The 13,471-nt window shown below is 41.7% G+C and overlaps 1 protein-coding gene across 1 annotated transcript in view; it reads right to left on the reverse strand.

Annotated features, from left to right (window-relative positions):
* Nucleotides 1–13,471, reverse strand: part of SEMA5A (semaphorin 5A) — a 1,250,864-nt gene that overhangs the window by 557,377 nt on the left and 680,016 nt on the right. The window contains 1 exon segment of the mRNA XM_029590025.1: nt 923–985. Within this exon segment, the coding sequence (XP_029445885.1) occupies nt 923–985 (63 nt within the window).

Consider the following 13,471-nt stretch of genomic DNA (forward strand, 5'->3'; position numbering starts at 1 on the left):
TTTTCTGTCTTAATTTTTTATTTATTTTATTTATTTTTTAGGTTTTTATATACCGGAAGTTCCTGTATACAATACATATCACTCCGGTTCACAATTAACAGAGAAAACTATCGCCGGGAAGGCGGTTTACATGGAACATACATGGAACATGGAACATATCGAATAAACTATAATAAAGTACAATCTAATTTAAAAAACAACTGAAATAAACTTAGTAAATAACTTGGTACATGTAACTGAAGCAAGATGAACATTACATTGCTGCAAGGCAATGTAATGTTTTTTTAGATGATTATATATGCAACTTGTTTCTATCCTTTTAATGATTATGTATGTTTTATGCTTATAAACAGTTACAAACTTTGTAGGAAGTATATGGTATACAAATTTTTAATAAAGAAAATTGAACTGGTACTCTTAACCATGCTCTCAGGGGCTCTACCCTCAGAGCTATCTGGTTGTCTTATACTTTTAAGATGGATCAGGCTAGATGCCTCATTCAGCGCATGTTAAGGAGGATTTTCAGGAACACTCCTTCACAATGCCAGTACCTGAATCTCACCTGAAGGGAGTTTCAGACCAAAGAATGACATTTGTCACTCATAAAAATAGTTATGAGTGACACTGTAAAAACACTGTACTGAAACTTCAACCATTGCAGTTGATGACACTATCTGATACCATGGCAGGAGGAATAAGAGGTAAGGAAGTAAGAAGGGTATATTATAGTTCAGTAATTACATGAATCCCTTGAAATGTTTCCTCAGAGCAAGCATTTCATCACAAAAGACTCCAAATGGAAAAATCCAAACCCTCCTAATTTATAAGCAACCAGGTTAAAGACTTTCATTCTGCTCTCCCACCCTTCTTATTCTCTTCAACTATCATACTTATTAAAAATATTGTAAAACATGGCACTTACCTCTGATTTGCCTTTACTGTAACAAGCTGTTTTAGTAGCATCATCACATTGCCATTCTACTGCCTGGAAAACAATGTAAATATAGATAAGCATATTAGAGAAAATGAATACAGCGGGTTGTTGTAGTTACATTTTGTTAGAGAAAAAGAAAAAAAAGCCTTTATGTCTTAAATAATGACAAGACACAGTGTTTATGTGTGTGTATGTATAAATATATATACATAGGAGGTAATTTTCAAAGGAATTACAGATGTAAATGTTAGATACTATTGTAATTTTCAAAAGCCATTTACTTGTGTAAAGTGCACTTATACATGAATATCTTATGGACAATTCAATGGCATATATATTTAACATATGTATATTTAATACATATGATAAATAAATAAATAAATAAATAGATATAGATAGATAGATATAGATAGATAGATTTATTTATTTATTTTTTTTAACACTGTAGGCCTGATTTTAAAAAGCACTTACACACTTAAAATTGGGTTATACATGTGTTAATGCACCTTATCCATGAAAGTGGGATTTTGAAAATGCATTCTTTATATGCCATTGAATTGTGTATATATAATATGAATATTCAAAAACTACATGGCTCTATAAATTAGGTAGAAAGGGTGGTAGTCAGTCAGAAAGCTCCCAAACAATGAATATTAACTAACACACCACAATTATATCTCTCTTATTCAGAGACCATGACCATCATACTAGGCATCATCATTTTGTGTAAAGACACATTTCAAACTGTGCCAATGTCTAATCATCGGTCATTGTTATTTTTTAACTTTTTGTGAATGCATCCGTGCTTATTTATAGTAAAACGTGATATTTAACTAGTGCACCACCATAACACCATAGTTCTTCTTGAAATATTCTTAAGAGAACTCATTGATGTATTTAGAAAGATTGTCCATTGAACTGAGAGGTGATCTGGGCAAAGGCATCAATTAAGAAGAGCTATGGTGTTATTGTGGTGACATTTATTGCACCGGTAAAATATCACGTTTTAATATAAATAAGCACGGATGCATTCACAAAAAGTAAAAAAATAACAATGACCGATGATTAGACATTGGCAGAGTTTGAAATGTGTCTCTACAGAAAACGATGATGCCCAGAATGATGGCCATGATCTCTGAATAAGAGATTTCTGTCCTTCTCAAAAGCAAAAGTGAGTTGCCGTCAGAATAACTGGGCCGAACTGTTGCCATGGGCAGAATTCGCCATTAACTCACATCCAGAATCATCCACTGGATCAACACCATTCAAAGTGGTTTATGGATGACTACCTTCACCACCACTTCCACTAACTCTCTCAGTGTCGCCCCCAGCAGCTTAATCCACTGCTGATGATATCCATCAATTATGGATTCAGACTAAAGACATGCTAATCAAAGCGGGTGAATGAGCAAAGAAATGATACGACGCTCATCATTCTAAAGCGCCTGTATTTCAACCTGGTGACAAAGTCTGGTTGTCAACTAAGCACTTGAGACTAAAGTTACCTTCTACTCAATTTGCTCCACGCTACGTTGGACCGTTTCCAATTCTCCAACATCTTGGCAACATTACATACAGTCTGAAGATACCACCTGGATTGAAAATCCACAACACCTTCCACGTTTCACTTTTGAAACCACTCATTCTCAGTGAGTTCTCCTCCAAGTCTCCAGAACCAACTTCTATTACCACAGAAGAAGACCTTGAATATAAGGTTGAAGCTATTCTGGATGTAAGAAGACGTGGCAAAACTTGGGAATACCTTCTGTCTTGGGAAGGTTATTGCCCCAAGGAAAATTCTTGGGAGCTGATGGCAAATATCCTGGATAAGGAGATGCTTCTTCAGTTTCATCAGATGCATCCACACAAACCTAAACCTGGTAAAAGGGCCGGAAGCTGCCCTTTGAAGGGGGGTACTGTTGCGTCCGTTGGTCTTCGACGGCTTCGCCCCACCTACCTCTCTCTACTTCCGGCTCCTCCTGCTCACCTTGGACTGATGGCCGCCACGGCATCTGCTTGCCATTCTCTCCGGCGTCCCTGGACCAGCTTTGGTGCTGCCTCCCGCCATTCTCCTTCAAGGTACCTCTAGGGCGCGCGTGCACACACGCCACCCTCATCTTTAACTCTACGTTGGCGCAAACCTCAGGGGCGACCCCTGTTCTGATGTCATGACTTCCAGGTATATCTGCCTACAGTTTTTGCTAGCTCGTTGAGTTAGCACCAGTATTCGTACGGATGGGATTCGCTCTCCGTTCCTAAACTACTCTGCCTCTCCAGCACTATCTAGAACTCTTACTGCCCTTCGGGGTCTCTAACGGGGTACCTGCTCCTCGGGGGCCCCTCTGCTTTTTTCAGGTGCTATCAGGAACTGGTACTCGCTCCTCGAGGGCCCATGTTCCCGGTGTCGCTGCCTGCAATCTCTACCCTTCTACTTGGAAGAACTAACTTACAGTTACCATCAGTGAATACAGATACCATCTCTCCACAGTACTACTTCACTGGAATCAGCTACCCGCTCATCAAGGGCCTGCTCTCTGTTCCGGTGCCAGACCTCTCATCTAGTGGAATCTCTGTTACTGCTAAGTGAGTACAATGCTACCGAGTCTCTCTGCTCTAAGGGATCAGGTACTCTCTCCTCGAGGGCCTGCTCTCCCTGTCTCGGAGCTTCTCCTATTTCTACATTGGGACTCTGAATGTTAATCTTATTGTGTGCTCATAACTCTCAGTCTCTTTCCACTACAGCACTGCCTTACAGAGGATCCGCTATTCCAGTGTTCGGTGTGAGACGCGCCCAGCCGGGCTCTACAACCACTACTCACTACTGCCACCTCTGGTGGTCACTTAAACTATCAAATAAAAGATTCAAATCTGGTTTTGTCTGTCCGGAGTCTAGTCTGACACCGTGGTCCCTCATGGGACTGCCCCCCCGTGGGTGTGGTCAGCTGCCACAGTGTCCAAGGATCCACCCAAACACCATTAACCATAAGACTTGCCACTAAGTGTCTTTTTTATTAAAAAAAAAACCTCTTGCTAAATGTTGCAAAACATGGAATTCTCCTTTTGTCTTGCTGCACAGAGTTAGAAGCCCTACCTAGGAGGACCTCAGCTGGTGAAACCTCTCCATAGAGAGGAGAGGAGAAGCTAAAAGGGACAGAGTCTGAGGCATTCTCTCTACCATCTGGAAGCCAGTAACATAAGGACTACCCCTAAGCCACGCCCCTTTGGTGACATAATTAAGTGGAGTCAGAAGGCTGAATAAATTCAGGGCAGGTGTGGCGTCTGAACCGGAGGACCTTGGATGGAGAAACCTCTCTGTAGAGAGGAGAGGAGAGGCTAAAAGGGACATTTTCTCTACCATCTGGAAGCCGGTAACATCAGGACTACCCCTAAGCCACGTCCCTTTGGTGATGTCATTAAGTGGAGCCAGAACGCCAAATAAATTTGGGGCAGGTGTGGCGTGCAGCCGCCAGCGTGCAGCCAAAGCCGCGCACCAAAGGGGTGCGCCCCTTGGTAAGAATTTTTTCTTATCTTTCTTAACCTATATGGGTAGAAAAAGAAAAACTAAACTTTGGACATCTTCTCCGGCTGTTCAAGTGGTCAGGGGTCCCATGGATACTCATGTTATGAGTCGGGTAAGTCAATCCGCCCATAACTCAATACCTGAAATTTATTTTTTTTCTGGTGCCTCCGATAGTCCCAGCCAAGTGCAGCAACCTCAATTTTTGATGGCTCAACCTGTCCACACAGCCCAAAGTACGACACAAGGAATTGAGGTATCAACTAATATTGATATTGTTCATCCTTTAGAGGGTGGAGAGGTAGAAGAACTGGGGATTTTGGTGAGCTCTGGACTTCAGATTTCAGTTCCAGAGCCCATAGACCCTCAAAATATAATTTTGGGAGATGTATGGAGAGCAATTACTGAACTTCAGAAAGTTATGTCTAATTCTATAAGTTAGAGTAACAAAACTTCTATAGAAATTAAAAATGTAATAGAAATGCATAATAACCGTTTAAGACAATTAGAAGAGTTGGGTAAAACAACAACAGCACAAGTTTCGACTTTACAGGCTGTTAACAACTCTCATATTAAGGATAGTTTGGTGATCCACAGGCAGTTGGAGAATATGGAAAATGAACAGAGGGTTAGAAATCTAAGGGGAGGATTTTAAAAGGCCCGCGCGCGTAAATCCGGAAGGATTTACGCGCGCAGGGCCCTTGCTCGCTGGCGCGCCTATTTTGCATAGGCTGCCGGCGCGCGTAAAGCCCCGGGACGCGCGTAAGTCCCGGGGCTTTCAAAAAGGGGAGGGAGGGGTCGTGTCCGGGGGGCGTTCCCGAAATGACGTGGCATTTTGGGGGCGGGCCCGGGGGCGTGGCGCCGGCCTGGGGGCGTGGTCGAGGCCTCCGGATCAGCCCCCGGGACCGGAGGATGGAACGGGGCTGCCAGCGACGCGCGCAAAGTTACGCCTGCTGAAAGCAGGCGTAACTTTGCCGACAAAGGTAAGGGGGGGTTTAGATAGGGCCGGGGGGGTGGGTTAGGTAGGGGAAGGGAGAGGAAGGTGGGGGGAGGGCGAAGAAAAGTTCCCTCCGAGGCCGCTCCGAAATTGGAGCGGCCTTGGAGGGAACATGCAGCTCGCGCTGGGCTCGGCGCGCGCAGGTTGCACAAATGTGCACCCCCTTGCGCGCGCCGACCCCGGATTTTATAAGATACGCGCGGCTACGCGCGTATCTTATAAAATCCAGCGTACTTTTTAAAAATCTGCCCCTAAGATTTTTAAATTTTCTTGTTACCAGATTATCTGTTGGTGAGCTGTTAAAAAAAAATACTTGTTAGAAGTTTTGTCAATTCCGATGATAGATGAAAGGAGTATATAAAAAAATGTATTATATGATGAATTTCAGATTAAGGAACCAGGTGGGTGAGGAAGGAATGGACCTTGTTCAGCAGCAATCTCCTAATTTAACTTCCTTCTTGGAATCCCTAGTGGACGATATCCCTCAAAGAGCAACCCTTTTGGTTACTTTTTGTAGAGAAAAAGATAAAAGCTTAATAATGCAGAAGTATTTTAAAAATAAGGATTTCTTGTTCTGCGGACAAAGGGTCCAGATATTTCCTGACGTGTCATGGAGCACGCAATTAAGGAGAAAACAATTTTTGATCCTGAAGCCAAGAGTTTTGACTCTTGGCGCAACGTTCTTCTTAAAATTCCCTTGCAAATGTGTGGTTGTTCTCCAAAAGAATAAATTTATTTTTCAGGATCCCACCCACCTAGAATCCTTTCTGGAAGATAAAGAAAGAGATTGAGGTGTAGGCTGCAAAAATAAAAAAGTATCTCCAGGATTAGTAAACTTATGTTTACAGATTCCTATATGTTTTATTTTTCTTGATAAATATCCTCCCATGATGTGGACTAGGAATTTTGATGTAATTAATAATGGTAAAGAATGTGGTTAAAGATTTCCTGGCATACAAAATTTGTTCTTTGATTTTTACAAATGTATTGTGTTTAAAATCTTAATAAAGTATAAATTAAAAAAAAAGAAGCCCTACCTGACTTTAATTTCAATGGTGTAAAAACTCAAAGAAACATATAAACATAGAAATGACTAGAAAAGGCCCACTGGTCCATCCAGTCTGCCCAGCAAGCTTATCTGCTGCGTCGTGCAGGATACCCACATATATCAGACAGTTTTGCTAGACGAGCTTTGCTTATGGACTCGGCTGTAGAAGCAGTCCTGTGTTTTTTCCTTAATGTCTGAGCAATAGTACCCTAGACTACAAAAAAGTGATGGATCATTTAGCTTGGCCCTGAATCCAAATGTCTCTTTCCTTTCAGCCCCACCCCCTCCTTCGAAGCAGAGAGCTATGCTGCAGTTGCATCAAAAGCATCAAGGCTTATTGGTTAAGGGAAGTAATCTCATGCTTCTGTTAAGGGTAGTAACCGCTGCTCTGTGCTGGTTACCCCCATGTTCATTAGTTCCACAAACCCTAGAAGTCGGGGCCCTTGATGGTTGCTGTCTAAATCCAATTCCCCTCTTCCCCTGCCATTGAAGCAGAGAGGAATGTTAGAGTTGCATCAAAAGTATCAAGTTATTATTTGGTTAAAGGAAGTAATCGCCACACCAGCAAGCTACCCCCATGCATGCTTTCTTCATTTCCTTTAGGACTTGGCCATAGAAGCAGTTCTGTGCTTTTTTTCTTATGGCTGCATAACAGTATCCCAGACCAAGGAAGTCAGGGTCCTTGGTTGCCATCTGAATCAAATTCCTCTTATCCCTCTGCCATTTAAGCAGGGAGCAATGTTGCAGTTGCTTTAAAAGCATCAAAGCATATTTGTTAAGGGTCGTAATCTCCATGCCTTCTGCTAAGGTTAGTAACCACCGTACCAGCAAGTTACCCCCCTGCAAGCTTATCTCATTTCCGTCTTCTAGCCAGCTTCATCCACTTATGACTTAGATGTTCAGTTAGACATAAAATTGACTATGACAATGGTTCCCAAACCCCAGCCAATCAGGTTGTCAGGATATCCACAATAAATATGCATGAAGAAAATTTACATGCACTACCTGAATTGCATGCATTTCTATCTCTTATATATTCATTGAGGATTAGAGATGTGCATCGTTTTTTGTGTTCGTGTCGTTCTTCATTTTTCGGCTGCCATGGAAAATGTCGTTTTTTTTCAGTTCGGGTCTTTTTTTTGCGAAAAATCGATTTTTAGTTAGTGCTCCCCATTAGCGCGCACTAACAAAAACCGTTAGATTTTGTTACTTTTTGTTAGTTTTTGTTAGTGCGCGCACTGACCCCCGTGGGAGCACACTAATCGGGAAAAACAAATTTTTGCGAAAAAACGGGAAAATCCTGATTTTTTTCGGGCTCCCTGAAACATGCCGAATTGGACAATTTCGTTGCAATTTTCCAATTCGGCAAAAACGAATGCACATCTCTATTGAGGATTATCCTGGCTGGGGGTCCTCCAGGACAGGTTTGGGAACTGCTGGTCTGTGAAGTAACATATTAGAAATGTGATAAAATGTGGTTTTTACAAATTATGAATGTTGCAGCAATTAAAACCTTTTCTGGAACCAGTTGATTTCTTCAATGCCTGCTGTTTTCTAATATGAATTATTGTAACTCTGCTGTTTAGTCTCCCTTTATCAACTTTAAGACCTTTGCAGCTCCTTCAGAACTCCTTCTAGCTATGATCGCATTACTCCAGTTCTTAATAGCCTACATTGAATACCTTTGTTTTACAAAATCCATTATAAAATTAATTTATTAATCCACAAAGTCCTAGATGCATCTACTCTGCATAATCATACTCCTCAACGTTCTTTTCAATATTCTAATAAAGACCTACTTCTGATAACATCAATCCATCAAGGACACTTTGGTGTAGTCAGAGCCCGTACCATCTCAGTAACAGGTCCATTACTATGGAACTCAATGCCAGAGAATTTGAGACTTTTATCAGTTACTAATACCTTCAAAAAGATATTAAAAACATGGTTATTTAAACAAGCATTTGACTCCAACGAATCAGAAAGATGAGACCTGGAAATGAGACTAGATAACTAGCATTGTAGAAGATCATATAGTGTTGTAATGTAATAATGTGAAAGGAATGAAAGTGGAATTAAATGACTAAGAACTAAAATTTAATTGTGTTGAGATATTAATGGTCAAAGTTGAATGCTAGCAATTAAGCAATAAGTAGGCAACAGCAGTAGTTTTTGAGCATTTGGATATTAGATATAATATTGTATAAATGATAAATTGTAAGCAGTATTTGAATTATGTTTATCAAGTGCCTGTCTTTTGTTTTCTGTATTTTTATAAGTGTTTTTATTATGTTAGTTGCCACGATCTTAAGAGTGGAGAGCTGAAAACTACATTTTTAATTTGAATTCCAGGAGCATGAAGTTATACTGGAATCATATATATTACCACACTCAGGTTTGCTTTGACTATTGCTTACTGATGATGGATGTGATAGCCAAGTTTCTAGATTCCTACCATGATGCTCATGTTTCTGTGTTTATATATGTGGCCCTATTGGCCAGTAGATGGCGCACTGGTACTTGTAATGGATCTTATGTTTAACATTAAGTTTTTTCCAGCAAGAGGAGGTCAAATGGAGTGCACAAGGTTTTTTTCTAGAGGTTGGCTATTCTTTATAAAGAGGATTCTTCCAGACTAGGAGGCTCACTAGAAGGACAGAGGGTGTGAGAGCCATTAAACTGACTGACAGAGCGGTACAGCCCAGTAAAGGATATTACTAGGAAAGGAGTATAAAATATGCTACCCTTGAGGATTATGCAGGATCTGAGATGGTACAACTTCCAGTGTTGCTGCTGATACTGAAGTACCTCAAGTGCTTCCTCAAGCCTGCTAGGAATAGGAAAATAAAGGAGATGGAGGAGACAAAGTCCTGAAGAGCAGGAATCTGAGAGAAGTAAAGAAGTTGAAGTTTGAAGATACTGGAAATTAGCTGTGTGGAGGCCTACAAGACCAAACGAGAGTGATGCCTGTCTGGAGCTTGAGCACAGGGCTGAGGCAATTGCATCTGTCCAAGAGATGGGGAATGAACTACCCTGGAGTCAATCCTGATACCTGTGAGTAACTGAAATTTTGAAAAAGACTGGGAGCCTTACTGACAAAATTGGAGATATTTCTTGGGTCTGCAGAGGATCTGAAAGGGGAGAAGTTGAGGGATTTTGAGTTGGAGAGGGTTTCTCTGCAAGAATGTGAATTGTGATTTTTTTTTTTTTAACTTTGCACTGTTTTTCTGATTTTTTTATTTAGTAGACTGTAATTTTGGGAGTTTTGAAGTGGATTTTCTGCAATTTTTCCTGCTACCTGAACTAGGAAAACTGTGTTTGTTTGCTCTTTTGAATTTGTTATATTTCAGTAAACTATTTTTCCTTTGAGCACAAATTTTGGTGTGGACAATGTGGATTTTTTTTTTTAGGCATCGTCAGTCTGGTGTGGCCTTGCAGGTGAGCCTGTCTCTTGCCCATGACCTGGGAGAAGGTGTTCCCTCACCCTGGCAAAATTGGACCAGTGTTTTCTCCAGGATTGGGAAGGTAAGGAAGAGCATCTTCTATGACTACACATATGCATGTTCAGGGGTAGACTTTTATTGGGTAAGTGCTGAAATGTTGCAATCTTCAGTGATGCTAATGTCTTCGTAGCTTCTGGAATTTCATGGTGTGCCACTTTCTGTGCTTGTAGGTGATAATATTTATCCCTGATGTCATGTCTAATTCAATTCTTCCATCTCTTTTCTGGAGTGGTACAACCATGGCCATCATTCTAGCAGGTCTCAGATAAAGCACATTTTGGGGCTGCTGAAAAGCCAGATTGGGTCCATAGACCTCAATGAAGTCTTCCTAATTCTTGCACCAGAGAAAGTTACGAATGTGCTTATTTTGTACTGTGTATTATACAAAATCTTGTTCATTAATATTTCTTTTGACAGGAGGAGAAAACTGAGGCTGGAGAAGGAAACACTTAGAGAATTTGCACTGGCCAAACTGTTCAGCTTTGAGCTCTCTGAAAAGAGTGTGGTATATTAAGCGTTGCCCTGATTTGAGCATATCTGAGCTGTCAGGCCACTCTAGCATTGGAAAAGTGAAGTGGTGCTTTCTTGAAATCATAGAAAGGTACGGCATGTTACCTAAGGTTGCCAACAATTCAGATGTTTTCAGGACAGTACAGAATTTTGAGGTAATGTATTAAGAAAAGAGAGAGGGCTAAAACGTTCAGAAATATCCTGATTTTATTCTTCTAGCTGCAGGATAGCATTTAATCCTTCCATGAGATTATACAACATAGTATAATTGCAGCTATGCTATATTCTTATTCAGTATGCCTTGGACACATTTATTTTGTGTCACTTGCATACATTTCAGTCCAAGATTTAATTTAGAGAACTGTAATTTGGCCTCGAGACTGGTAAAATCAAACCTTTTTTCAGAATAAAGTGTGAAAACATTAAACTAACAGAGGATAACTTTCAAACAAGTGCATGCAGTGGCATATACACATGTATATGACAGGGCGCACCTGTACTATATGATATAGACGTGATTTATAAAATACATGTATCTTGAACCTTCATCATATGTGGGTATATAAGGTTATGTGCAAATGCATGCAATGCAATGAAACCATGTATTAAAAGTACGTGTGGCGATGCAATCGGGCCTCCCAAGCTCCCACCCAGTCTGCTCCAATTAAGGAGCGAACTTCCCTACCTAAACTTCCTCCCTCTTCCCCTCTCGTTCCCACCCCTGAAACTCTACCTGTCTTTTTTTTTTGTTTGTTTTAGAACTTACTTCAGGTCCTCAGGCTGAAGTAAGTTGCGCGCACCGGCCGGCTGCCGCCGCACGAATCTTCAGGACAGTGTTCAATGGTGCTGTTCTGGCCTGCCCCATGCCCTGCCCCTCCCCACCCAGAACCCGCCCCTTTGAAGAGGCCCAGCAGTTGTGCACATACCGGGGTTTACGCACGTGGTCGGCCTCTTTGAAAATTTGCCGTGCATGCACAAAGCCCTGCCACGCGCGTAAACCCCAGGATTTATGGGCGTAGGCCTTTGAAAATCTACTAATATTTTGAAAATTCACCTCTGATGCTCCAAGGGGGTAGACTGAGGAGTAACATCAGAAAATATTTCTTCACAGAAATGGTGGTGAATAAATGGAATGACCTCCCAGTGGAGATGATTGATACAAAAACAATAACAGTTTAAGAAAGCAAGGAAGAAGTACAGAGGATCATTAATTGCAATGAAGAGAGGAGAAAGAGATCAACTGGGGTCTATGGTACTGTAGCAGGATGTAAACTGAGCAGACGAGATGATATCTGCTATTCTTTATTTTTTAACTTAATTTTTATTGGAATTTAAATCATCACACCAAATCAATTAACACCAGGCAAAAATGGGATTTACATAGAAAATATAACCACAAGAAATATACAAAAACAAGAAAAACACTCCCTTTCTAGTCCCCAAAACAGAAGAAATATAGAGAAAGAAGGAAAAAAACAAGAAAATAGTTAAGTAAAAGGCAAATCAAAACCATTTCAGCCTTCCTCCTAATCGCTTTACAACATACAACCAATGGTCACAATTACAGGGCAATAATCACTTCAGCCATTATTTCTAATAAAAGTTTGCAAATGTTTCTTCTGATAGGTAATTAAACATTTATAGGGAAATTTAAGGAAAAAAGTGGCCTCTAGAGCCAGCATCTTTTGCCTCAACTGAAGGAACTATTTCCTCCATAGTTCAAAAAAAAATTGGCATGGTTAGGCATTTTTCGCAAAGCAACTTGCATTATCGCATCTCACATTGCATCAGCGCATTATGTGCAGCGTCAGCACATTGTGCGTCATTTTACATGGTGCTCTTTTATTTATACGTGGCTTGTTATTTTTCTGGTTTATATATACCAGCTTCTTGCAGCTGCCTCTTTGAGGGTATGTCAGATGTTTGGAGAGAAGAGAGGCGAGTAGGTGAGTTGCCGGTAGTTGGTAGGAGGTATTTAGTAAATTCTGAATGAGGTATCCCGTGGCTTGTTTCTCATCTGTTTCCCTTTCTCTTTGTCTATTGTCGTGATCTCTGTGTGTGAAAACTTTTGTTAGTTTGTCCTGTTTGTCTCTGTGTTTGGGTGAGGCATGGTGGTGAGGCGGAGGAGGAGGGGTAAGGTGTGGTGGTGAGGTGGTGTGGAAAGGATGGATCGTGGGAGGCGGAAGGAAAGAGGAGAGGAAACGCATCAGGCAAGGAGGGGGGAAAGGGTGGAGAAGGGGAGGGAGGACAAGGGCAGGAGTGTTAGGTGTAGGAACAGGAGTAGGAGTAGGGACAGGCATAAGAGTAGACCTAAGCAGGAGGTAAGGGTTAGGAGGAGGTGGGAGGGGGAAGGGGATAAGCAGGCGAGTATGGAAGGAGGAGGACGGCAGGCTAGGAATAGACAGCGAGGGCAGACGGGAAGGGAGTTTGTAGGGCAGGGGTAGGAGGGGGGAAGGGAGAGGGAAGTGGACGTGAGAGTTAGAAAAGGGAGGACACATCTCCGGAAGCGGAAGCGGCACCCCATTCTGGCAGCCAGGCAGCAGGGTGCACTCATCTGAGGGCTTTGAAGTTCAGCATGGAGAACAATGAAATGATTATCCCAGGAGTCCATGAACATTACACTATGCTCTTTGGGAACCATGCGACCAGGACCTCAAGGGCATCCAAGGGCCAGATCTGGCATACCATTGCCCAGGCTATATCCAGGCACAGTGGTGTGAAACAGAGTGCGGAGCAAGTGGCCCATAGATACCGTGACATAAAGGCACAACTGAAAACCAAGGTGCCAAACAGGGACGAGTATATGTGCCAGAGGGCAGGAGTCCCTTGTAGGATAGTGCTGACACTGATGAAGGAGCACCTCATCCAGCTGCTGGGACTAGATGTGTTTGAGGGAATAGCTATGCGGCGAGACGAGACGTGAGCTGGAGCCGGAAAGTTCATCTCAACTGTAAATGGCAAG

The sequence above is a fragment of the Rhinatrema bivittatum genome, chromosome 2, assembly GCF_901001135.1.
Source record: "Rhinatrema bivittatum chromosome 2, aRhiBiv1.1, whole genome shotgun sequence".
NCBI classification, from domain to species: Eukaryota; Metazoa; Chordata; class Amphibia; order Gymnophiona; family Rhinatrematidae; genus Rhinatrema; species Rhinatrema bivittatum.